At 31.8% G+C, this 11,368-nt stretch overlaps 2 protein-coding genes across 3 annotated transcripts; one reads left to right on the top strand and one right to left on the bottom strand.

The window, feature by feature from the left end:
• Positions 1 to 889: 889 nt before the first annotated feature.
• Positions 890 to 2,544, top strand: LOC145091605 (uncharacterized). Of its 2 annotated transcripts, none has more exons than XM_079029359.1 (6): positions 890 to 1,184; positions 1,309 to 1,521; positions 1,648 to 1,727; positions 1,812 to 1,887; positions 1,981 to 2,064; positions 2,147 to 2,544. In XM_079029359.1, exons 1-6 carry the CDS (start codon positions 1,074 to 1,076, stop codon positions 2,285 to 2,287), a joined length of 705 nt encoding a protein of 234 aa, XP_078885485.1. In that variant the 5' UTR covers positions 890 to 1,073; the 3' UTR covers positions 2,288 to 2,544. The 2 variants fall into 2 exon arrangements, with proteins under 2 accessions (XP_078885485.1, XP_078885484.1); XM_079029358.1 differs by having other exon boundaries at positions 892 to 1,184; positions 1,981 to 2,082.
• A 3,072-nt stretch (positions 2,545 to 5,616) lies between these two features.
• Positions 5,617 to 10,213, bottom strand: LOC145091604 (beta-glucosidase 24-like). Its single transcript, XM_079029357.1, has 12 exons — positions 10,084 to 10,213; positions 8,615 to 8,684; positions 8,457 to 8,515; positions 8,288 to 8,363; positions 8,048 to 8,213; positions 7,694 to 7,931; positions 7,251 to 7,369; positions 6,927 to 7,144; positions 6,692 to 6,723; positions 6,501 to 6,603; positions 6,291 to 6,399; positions 5,617 to 6,157 (listed from the first exon to the last, which is right to left on the bottom strand). Exons 1-12 carry the CDS (start codon positions 10,195 to 10,197, stop codon positions 5,794 to 5,796), a joined length of 1,668 nt encoding a protein of 555 aa, XP_078885483.1. The 5' UTR covers positions 10,198 to 10,213; the 3' UTR covers positions 5,617 to 5,793.
• Between the last annotated feature and the right edge of the window lie 1,155 nt (positions 10,214 to 11,368).

Here is an 11,368-nt window from a genome sequence, read left to right as displayed (position 1 = left end):
TCGATTTGAATAAAATAAAACTTAATATTTTTGTGACATTTACCCTAATTTTTTTTTATCTTAATAAGCTTAAAAAGTAAGGTTATGTTTTGGATTGTTTTTGATCTTTAAAAGTTTTTTTTTGGACAATGTTTATTGATTTATGAGGATAGCAAAATAAGTTTTTAAAAATATTTGAATTAATTTTTGTAGTGAATTTTTTTTATACTTAATCTGATTAAAAAAAGGTTATGAAAAAAAAATAAGGGAATAAATGAGACTAAATAGTTCAATAAAGATCGTAGGGTCATTTATAGTTTAAAAAAACTAATTCATAAAAACCTCTTGTTCAAAGAATGCAAAACTCCATTTTAAAAAGCATCAATACAATAAATTTTTTTTACTTATTACTTTTGAAGTAATCTCAAATACATTTTTTACTTACTTCTTTTTAAAAATCCGATAATTCGATAATTTATTTTGAAAGGAATCCAAAACACCCTCTAAAGTTTAAGCGAGTGTTTGGTTTAGTTTTTCACAGCCAAAAGTTATTTGTGGAAAAATTACAAAAAGTCAGGATTTCCTTACTTTTTTAAAAAATTCATTTTCTTTGTATAAAAACTCCAAAAGTAGTTTTTAAAATTAATTTTGACAAATATTTTTTGTTTTTTTTTTTTTTAAATGACTTTGGATCGTAAAAAACTAAGCAAAATACCCTTTAAATACCACCGATAACCAATATTAAGGGGGTGTTTGGCTTAGCTTTTAAAGGCTCAAAAGAACTTTTCCAAAAAGTTATAAAAAGTCAGAATTTTTTAACTTTTCCAAAAAATTACTTTTTTTTTAATTAAAACTCCAAAAATTATTAGTTTATCAGACATTTTTTTTTTATTAAACCACCCCTAATACTAGATGGAATATATGAACACGTGAGAATTGTTACCTGACCGGTGCTAGAAGCCAAGCCTCCTCAAACACGGCACACTTCCCCAATTGTACGAAACTCGACGGATCTTCGGTCTTCAACAACCGGGGCTCCACACCCGGCGCCACTCCCATCTCCTGAGTTGCCGCCGCTTTCTGCTCCACCGCCGATGAACTCTCTTTCTCTCGTTCCTTTCTCCTCCGCCTGCAGCTCTTCTACCCTCCCAAAACTCAAACCTTTGTACACACTTCATCATCACCCTTACATAAACATCAACCAGGTCATCTCTCTCTCTCTCTCTCTCTCTCTCTCTCATTTTATTTTGTTGTTGTTGGTGCTTGATTTGAGTTCTGAAACCCTAGTTCTGTCCGTGTGTATCCGTTTGGGTTTTTTATTTTCTATAGAAGCGGAGAATCAGAAATGGAAGATGCAGGGCGGAGTTAATTCACGATGCGCCGTTCGTCTTTGCTATCGGCGCGTGTGTGCTCAACTCGTTAGTATTTCCTCTCCCTGTAAGTCCCAACGACGAGGAAGATGGTGACTCGGTGATCGATTCAGCTGATGCAAGGTTCGCTGTCATGGGGATTATAAGCTTCATCCCTTACTTCAACTGGATGGTGAGCATTACGACCTTTCTCTTGATTCCGCTGCTTGATTAAGAAGAGTTCATACTCTGTACATGATATTTTTTTTTGTGTTTGTTTTTGATGATTGATTGTTGTGTTGTGTCTTATTGTTTGTAGAGTTGGGTTTTTGCTTGGATGGATACCGGCGATAAACGTTATGCTGTATATGCCATCATTTACTTGGCTCCATACTTAAGGTTCTTAAACTTGTCATTTACTCTTTGATTTTGTTGATTTTGAATTGAATTGCTTCATATGTTATAGATTGGTTGTGATTGTAGGACAAACTTATCACTGTCACCTGATGAAAGCTGGTTACCTATCGCAAGCATTCTTCTTTGCATTCTTCACATCCAGGTAAAAGCTCTTCAAGCTCATAGTCTCCAATCACCATAACTACATCTCTGACATGTTTATACTTTATAGAGCTGATAATTATACGATTGGCAGTTAGAAGCAAGCATCAAGAATGGAGATCTTCAGGGATTCCAATTATTTAATGGAGCTTCAGGGAACAAATCTCTAGAGAAAGATGTGAGAATCTCTAAACAGGTACTGACTGATTAATTTAATTTTCAAATATTGTTGATGGGGTGAAAAGTTTTTGGTTGATCAGGGGAGAAGAAAAGATGAACAAAAGTTGCCTTCTTCAAATGATGAATCAAGAAATATGATTAGTGGTTGGGGAATTCCTAAAAAGCCTGCTCAAAAAGCTGATCATTTGGACGAAGAGGGAGATGAAGGGAAAAAACATTAGATCAGATGATTGTTTGATGAATCAATCATTTAGGTAACATTTTATTGATCTCACCAATAGATATAAGTTGTTGTGAAAGAGTGTTTTAGTTTCCACATTTGTTGAAAATAGTGTTGATTGCTCTCAAACTTCAATCATTATAGCATTTACAATTCGAGACATGAACAAAGTTATGTTATTTTTTTCTTATCGGGAACTTTAGATCTACCACTGTGAAAATAATTTTTTGATATTATTTTCATTCGTTTGTTTTCTTATGTTGATTTTTCTTAACTTTTATCTACTTCTATCAGAACTTTAATTTGTAATGTCTTTTTCACAATATGGAATGATTATTTCCAAGAAAGTCTAAAAATGCCATCTTTTAATATATAAACAAGGCCACAAGGGGTAATGTCACTATTTTTTGTACTTAGTTACTGTGAACTATTTAGACCTTACTTACATGATTGTTTAAGTTTTATCAATATGGTTTCTAAGAGTAGGTGTTTTACTGGTTAGTGCCTTTTTTTTTTTTTTTTTTTTAAAACTACATGTCATCACTCATCCCAAGGTTGAAAAAAGATAAGTAACTTGAGCAAAATCGGTTACATGGCATTCATGTGGCATCCATGTCAGCTTTAATACTTTATTTAAACAACTCCTTACAAAGGTGTTAGGCATTGGAATCGCCCAATTTTTCTTGATGATCACGTGGACCTTGTGGATACCCTGATTGGGAAAGTACATGTTCATTAACAAACAATTTCAACTAAGTAGGTTGAATAGCTTCCAAAAACTTGAAAAAGACGATTTGTGAAAATGCTTTATAGTTTTGAGAAACTAAAAATGTTCAGCAAACAAACATTTCTATTAAATAGACATACGATCGAAATGATCCAAACATGTTATAGATATTAGTCCACACATATTTTATGTACTGGGCCTCATGTAGTATCACATCTCTTCTTGTATAGCTGTCGGGCTTCAGGCCCATTTATCTTGTAATTGTATATTCGTATCCTTTCTAATGAGAATCTAGTAATTTATCGGAAAATAAATTTTGTAAAATGGTACTAGTGTTGTAGAAAGAAAAAAACCGGTTCCTTGCTCTTTGTTTATAAAAGAGCAATGATTTGACATATTTGCTCTTATACGTTGAAGCCATCAACTTCGCCACTTCATCACCATCTCTTCCGTTGCTGCTTATGACGTCCCTTAGCTGTGAATTCTCTATGATAGGTGTGGGCGTTCTTAATTACTTCCTCCATGTTGCAGTCACTAAAAGATGATATACATAAATTAATTTTTTTTAACGAGACTAAGGGAATAAACAATATCTTTCAGTGAAACAAAGGGTGCGAGTGAGGGGAAAAAACTTGCTGGTAGCCATAAGGGAAAATGACATAAAAGCCCTTAAGTTTTCACAAAAATGTCGGTTTTACCCTTGGACGTGTTTTAGGTCCGGTAAAGCCCGAAGTTTTGTTTAATTTGTTCATTTTTACCCTTGTAGCCGGTTTCCAGGTAACCAACCGGACCTAAAACACGTCCAAATTAAACAAAACTTCGGACTTTACTGGACTTAAAACACGTTCAAGGGTAAAACCAACACTTTTGTGAAAACTTAAGGGCTTTTATGTCATTTTCCCTGGCCATAAATCGGAAATTTTATTACCATTGCCAATGATAATGTGCTTGTTTAACTTGCTCAAATTGAAAAAAAAAAGACTGAGGGATTCAATCGGTAGGAGTGTAAGGACACATGGTGAGTTATTGGTGACGGGAGGAACTGACTATAAGCCTGTTGACAATGGGCAAGGCGGGGGCGGTCTACTGATGTTGGGTCATGCTCATGATGGAAAGGGTGACTAAGACCGTGGGCAATAATTGTTGTTTTGGTTGGGGTTGTTTTGTCTATGCACACAACCACCCATATCGCATCTAGTTTGCTTATCTGACTATGGGAAGAGGATCTAATAGTGTAGGTGGTGGTGTTACTATATTGGCTATTAGTGTGTAGTGATGTGATGACAACAGTGGTGATCAAGGTGGTCGGGTTATTAGAGGCAAATTTAGCCTTGTCGGTGTCTTCTAAAATTATGTTGGATTTAGCTTCATAAAATGGTGGTAAGGGGTTAGACTGTTGGATCAAAATGGCAAACTCATAAAGGGTATAAGGGTTCGTTAAGACCAAATACTAGTTGAAGCAAGAGACAATGTCCGAAATCGATGTCAGACCGAGAGGGTTGAATTAACCGGTTTTGCACTTGAGTCATCCGTTGTTTTCGAGAGTGAGCGTAGACCGCATTTCCAAGAAAGGTGGAAAATGAGACTTATAAAGAATAGTGGTGGAAATATGATTATTTTTCGGTGATAACCCATTGATGGATTTGCTAAGTTCGATGACACGTGCTCTCTTGTTACTAACCCGACTTTCGACTTTCTATATGAGTCTTGTTGACGCTTTACAATATTTGGCATTCACCCGACCACCCAACAAACATCACTTGTGTCTTTCAATAGATGTGCTTATACATGCATGATCCCCAAGAGCCTCACTTCATGACTCTCAAACGTATTCTCAAATGTATTTGTGGTACTTTGGATCATGGTTTACAACTACATGCCTCTCACTCTCGTGGTCCGGCCGTTCTTGGGTATTGTTTGGCCTGACTACCCACTTCAGGTTACTGCGTTTTTCTTGGTCAAAACTTTCTCTCTTGGTCATCCAAAAGACAAGGTACGATATCTCAGTCCAATGTCGAACCCTAGTATCTCGGTGTTGCGATATCGTTGCTATTCGGGTGTTGTGAATGTTGTTGTTGATACCGGTTGCCTTCACAATCTTTTGCGTGGGCTTCATTATTTACCGCTCTTCGCTACTCTGGTATGTTGTGATAACGTCATTGACGTGTATTTGTCCACCAACCCGGTTCAATATCAACACACAAAACATATTAAGATCAACATATATTTTGTGTGTGACAAGGTTGCTATGGGACAAATTTGTCTTCTTCATGTCTTTTCATCGTCTTAGTATATACTATATACTAACATTCCCACTAAGTGGTTTCCTTAATCTTTATTTCTTGATTTCATATCCGGTCTGGTCTGAACGTTCGATCTAGATCTCTTGTTCCTATTGCAATGGGATGTTAGCCGTATATTTATATGGTTATGTATTTGTATATCATGTGTGGACCAGTGTGCAACATCCCATTTGTAGCTAGCCCATTAATCTTGTATTGTTTTTATATAGTTGGTGGGATACAATATTGAGTTTTGGGAAAATCATTTTAATATAGAAAAAGAAAGGGTTTGAAGATTTTTATCTCTTTGATACCATAAAATACTTTAATTGTCTGCTTGTTTATTCCCTTTACATGGCTTGAATATAAATACATAAGAAGTGGTTTATCAAAGGGTACAATAAACCTAGTCTAATACAAAGAATCCTAGTCTAATACAAATTCTTTACAAAGTAAATAAATAAATGAATGAATAAATATGAAACATGAATGATACGTCTAATAAATACAACCTATTTTCATTTTATAATCAAAAATAAACATGACTATACAAAGAATACTTAATATCATAATCAGAACCACTTCGGCTAGTACTCTGCTTGTTTTCGTAGACGTCTCGGTGCTTTGGGTTTTAACAATAGGCTTATTTGGAACACGCTTAGGTATCTTCTTTTGTTCACCAAGTTTCTCAGGACTTTTAAGAAAATTCATATACCATATTGCAGAGTTCTTTGGGTACCTTGTGTATTTCCCATCATTGTAATCTACATAAAGTAGACCAAAACGAATAGAATATCCTGCTATCCATTCAAAATTATCCATCAACGACCATACAAAGTACCCCTCTACCCTAACGCCATCCCTACATTAATAGTGTAACATGCTCCGATTAGAATGGAGGTGAAGTAAAGAAAAGGTAGATACTACACATAACACATTATACAATTATTTTTTTTAACAACAAAGAAACAATACATTATACAATATAAGTTTACCTAACCGCATCTCGGAGTTTTTGAAGATGAGCATTATGATAATCAATACGTTGAGTGTCAACACAGGCTGCGCCAATTCCGATGTCGTCACTATTTTTGTCTGGCCAACCTATATAAAATGATCCAATTGAAAATGTAATATTTCCTATAAATTACAATGAATTAAAACAACCATTTATCATAAAGGAAAAAAAAAACAAATTTGATTACCATTTTCTGTTATGAAAATCAATGGATCTCCATAAGTATGTTTTATGTGCTGCAGAATTTTGTAAAATCCAAGTGGATAGGAGTACAACCAGTCACTGCCTCCCTACATTTGATCAATCACAAATTAATAGTATTAATTAAGAAACAAAATATGACACAACTCCACACTTTGTTACTGAAATTAGTTATACCTGTGGACCGATAGGCTTCCCATCAAGACCCTCTGAGAAAAAAAATAAAAACATATTTATTTATTACATCATAAACTTTCCGTATTAAATTAAGGATTAATTATTTTACATTCAGGTTGGTATGTTTATTTAAAAATATATATATATATATATATATATATATATATATATATATATATATATATATATATATATATATATATATATATATATATATATATATATATATATATACCTGCTTGTTGATGGACATTGCTATCTGTCACATAGGAGGGAACTTGACTTGGTTTTGCAGAGGTGGCGTAATAGGAGGTATAATAATTCAACCCAAGAAAATCATAAGAACCCTTGATTGACTTGGCTTCCTCTGCCGTGAATTCTGGCAAACGGTCACCGGTAACATATTTTATCATATTGTCGGGGTATTTTCCGCTAAATAATGGCTCCATGAACCTAAAATTAATTCAACATTTAATACTTGGTTATCATATATAGAATAATTAACAAATCTGTATAAAATAAGTTCCACATGCGTAATTAATGATACACATGGACTCACCATCCTAACATGAAGTCTATGGCTCTGAGGGCTGCATCCTTGTCTTCTTGTTTCTCAGGATTAAGTGGCTCGCAAAATACTGCGTTTAGTGTAATCCCAATCTTACCACCTTGTTTTTTCTGAAAAGATTTCGGTCCCAAATGGATAAGAAATATAGATATGGTGATGCTCATGGTTAAACATAAAACTAGTTCATATATATTCATTTTGTGGGTCATTCTTTTTAATCTTTCCATGAAAGTAACCACAATGCATGGTTTTATTATAAGAGTTAAAATATTTGATAAAGGAGTCGAATGAGATGTAAGGTCAATGAATTAAATTCAACCATATATATCATCCAATTCTTCAATGGGAAAAATGAAAAATACACGCAACCCACATAACAAATACATATATACAACCAAAAACAATAACCAAGATGAATATGATATATATATTACTTGAAATTTTTGTCGATATAGATTGACAACAGAAGCATGAGAAAGGAGTAAGTTTTTTGCTACTATATACGGCTCAGTCCCAGGATCCCCAACGCCGTCTTTTCCCCTGCCAGGCGGAAATGTACCATCAGCGTATCCACAAGAAGCATAAGAATGCGGTTCGTTTATTGTGATCCAATTCTTCACTCGATCACCAAACTCCCAGAAGCAAAATCCCGCATAACTCGTAAAATCATATCTAATAATCAAATATGCACAATAATATAATATCCGGATGAGGTTGCATTTTGTTTTTCAAATTATTTAATAGCTAGCCCCTGTATGTATATTTTCTTTTTGATCAGTTTTACTTACATAATCTTTTCACTTAGGAAGCCCATGTATTCTTCTTCCAGGGTTTCGGGAGTGTCCCAATGAAAGAGAGTGACATATGGCGTAATTCCACAAAGTATGAGCTCATTGATTAGGTTATTGTAGTAGTCAATACCTTCCTTGTTGATGCCATTACTTGGTCTTCCACCTAAAAATTCAAAGCTTTAACTAAACAAAATAAATGTATATATATAAGTTAAGTAATTTTTTTTCGTAATTCACCTGGAAATACTCTAGTCCATGAAATTGAGAATCTATAGGCATTTAGACCCATTTTTTTCATCATTTGCACATCCTCCTGTTTATAAATCAAAAAACAGAAAACGGTTTGGATTAATGAAATGTTGCAAATTGATTTAAGAGTACACTAAGGTTAAGCATGATTAATTACCTTGTATTTAAAATAAGCATTGGTGCCGTTGTTTCCATTATCACCATTAACAATGGCATCTAAAATAAATTAAAGCAAATTTTCATGAAGTTAAATGATGAAAAAGAGTATTGTGATCGTATTAACAAAAAAAAAAAATGAATATGAGAAAGACCGACCAGGGTTGTTGTGGCAGAAGACATCCCAAATGCTTTCACCTCTACCACCTTTAGATGCGGCACCTTCAATCTATATCATCATCAATTATCAAACAAGAATGTGATACTCGAAACGTGGATTGAAATTGCACATGTTTTTCGGTAAAAATGTAAGTAGAAGTCTTTAGTCACAACTTACCACCACATTTACATTAAACTTATTTATTTATTTATTTTTAAAATATGCAATATTTTAATATTCGGCAAAAACTGCTTTCGGAAAATATACTATTGAAAATGTTTTTAAGTTATCAACAAACTCAAGAAATGTTATAAAACTGTAACGAGCGCTCAAGTTTTTTATTTCCACATGTACATGTTATACCAATGTATAGAAATGTCATATTACAATATTGCACTTTTAGCCAAAGTTTTAGATTTTGTTAAGAATTTGATCCAAACTTCATTTTTTGTTAGAATATATATGATCCTAATTTATTGAAGAAAAAAAGAATCACCTTAAAATTATTATTATTATTATTATTATTATTTTTTTTTTTACAAATTTTTTTATAACTTTTAAAACCTTTTTCAGATCTGTTAAGACATTTTTAAAACTTTTTAGAAACTTGCCTTTTTTATATAACCTTTTATAAACTATTTCGTAGTTTTTTTTAAGTTTTTATAAATATTTTCATAACTTTCTTTATACCTTTTTACAAAGAAAGTTATAAACTTGCTTTATATATAAAAATTTTAATACAACGATTAGAACTTCTTTTACAATTCTTTTGAACTTTTTTTTGGGTATTTATAACTTTTTTTGAACAAAAGAAATTCTAAATGTAGTAAAAACTGTAAAAGGAAATTGTAGAAAAAAAACTATATAAAAAGGTTTAAAAATATTGTAAAAAATATAAAATTTTAAAACAAAACTAATTTTGAATCGAATTTATACATAAAAAAATTAGACTGTATTCGTAACAAAATTTAAAACATTATCCAAATATGTAAAAATAAAATATGACTTGTTATGTAAGGTAACATGGGTAAAACTTGTGCAAATACAAAATTAAGAGTTCATTACCTTTTTATAGCATTTATTTTTGGGTTTTTGGTCAGTTGAAGGCATTTCTAACAATATATTTTCTAAAAATAGTTTAAACCTTGTAATATTTGACAATGTATTTTCTAAATATAGTTTAAACCCTTTAATATATTTTCTAAAAACCCTTTAATAATGAATCAAGAAATTTGGACTAAAAACAAATCAGAATATTGAGTCATTCGTATAATCAAATCATTCCTATAATCAAGGTATATATGTAGAAAAACTAACTAGTATATTAACTTATAAGTTATGAAAGTTAAGACACATCATGTTTTCGCATAAATAGGTATCTTCAGTTTCGAACAAAATGTTATCGTGGATGTTGGAATAACGTCCTATAATTAAAACATAAAAAATATATTATAAAGTCGAAACATGCCTGATATGCAGAAGTAGCAGCACCCCAAACGAAATCCGGTTTAAAATCATTACTATGTACAAGATTTTGGAAAAGGGAAAATTTAGCTCCAGTATTTTGGGTTGTTGTTTCCATATTTTTGGATTAGATTTTCAACTTTGTAGGTTATGAAGATAAGTTATGGGTTTACCATCCAATTTATACTAATGTAATGCATCCATCATAATTGACTTTATAAAAAATATTTTTGAAATAAAAAATCTAACACCCAAGATTCAATTGTATTAAGGTTTAAACTAAGTCGTGTTTTTTGAATTGAAGAACTGATTTGTGGGGAATAGCCGTGGAACGAGAAAAATTCAAAAGAGTAATTGAAATCTAAAAGTAATTGAATATTATCTAACGTGTGATTTTTGTGAATAAATTGACTTTTAGATGGTCGGTGACATGGCAGAGTTATCTATCCTCATCGTCGACAGGTGACCATGATAAATTGACATAAGCAAATCTAACGTATGACCATGCATGATATTAGCATAAAAAGGAATTATAATGCATAATGCATTAAGTTAATTATCAAAATCGTTACAACTCAACAAAACTATTCATGATATAAATATGATTTCCAAGTGAAATTAAGTAACATCATTATATCACTCACGATCATCAGAGTTCATCACCATATTTAATCGTTTGATCAAAGTTGTTGATAAAAGGAATACGAAGCATTAATGATGATGAGATTGTTACAAAATAAACAAGAAAATTTTGTGATGGATATTGAAATAGTCTTAACTTAATATTAGACTTTTTCACTTATTTTCGTAATAAAACACCTTATAGTGTTTAACTAAGATACTCCACCTTTTTACTATAGATAATAACCATTACGTGTTATCTTTGCGTTGTAGATTAGATCTCTTTATAAATAAAGTTTGTGGTAAAATGAAAAGGTTTTCGGTTGAATTTTATTCTGTTTTTTTTTTTTTTCTAAACTTTCTATTAGTTTAATTGGTATCAAAATAAAATTTAAAAAAGTAGGGAAATCTTCAGAAAAATCATAAAATTTTACCTTAATTTACAAAAAAATCTCAAACTAAAATTTATTTACAAAAAATCATGAATTACTGGTTAAATTGACGATTTGACCATTTTTTTGTTTTACCGGTTTTATTACTTACCTGTTTCACTAAAGTCTCATTATTTTACCATAATTTGCGAATAAATCCCAAAATAAAATTTAATGATAATTTGACCTTTTTTTTAATGTAACATTTATTTTATCGGTTTCATTATTGATTTAGAC

This window comes from Lactuca serriola, chromosome 3 (assembly GCF_051521515.1).
Source record: "Lactuca serriola cultivar US96UC23 chromosome 3, Lser_US96UC23_V15, whole genome shotgun sequence".
In the NCBI taxonomy this organism is placed as follows: domain Eukaryota; kingdom Viridiplantae; phylum Streptophyta; class Magnoliopsida; order Asterales; family Asteraceae; genus Lactuca; species Lactuca serriola.
The sequence above is the reverse complement of the archived record's forward strand: the minus strand, read 5'-3'. Positions and strand labels throughout refer to the sequence as shown.

Excerpts from the sequence above, each read along its gene's own strand:
- LOC145091605 (XM_079029358.1), top strand. The coding sequence starts at position 1,074 with ATGAACTCTCTTTCTCTCGTTCCTTTCTCCTCCGCCTGCAGCTCTTCT. Across the intron at positions 1,728-1,811 it reads TACTTGGCTCCATACTTAAG|GACAAACTTATCACTGTCAC; the intron begins GTTCTTAAACTT and ends TTGTGATTGTAG. Across the intron at positions 1,888-1,980 it reads TTTGCATTCTTCACATCCAG|TTAGAAGCAAGCATCAAGAA; the intron begins GTAAAAGCTCTT and ends TACGATTGGCAG.
- LOC145091604 (XM_079029357.1), bottom strand. The coding sequence starts at position 10,197 with ATGGAAACAACAACCCAAAATACTGGAGCTAAATTTTCCCTTTTCCAA. Across the intron at positions 8,685-10,083 it reads CTGCTACTTCTGCATATCAG|ATTGAAGGTGCCGCATCTAA; the intron begins GCATGTTTCGAC and ends ATGATGATATAG. Across the intron at positions 6,604-6,691 it reads GGAAGCCTATCGGTCCACAG|GGAGGCAGTGACTGGTTGTA; the intron begins GTATAACTAATT and ends GATCAAATGTAG.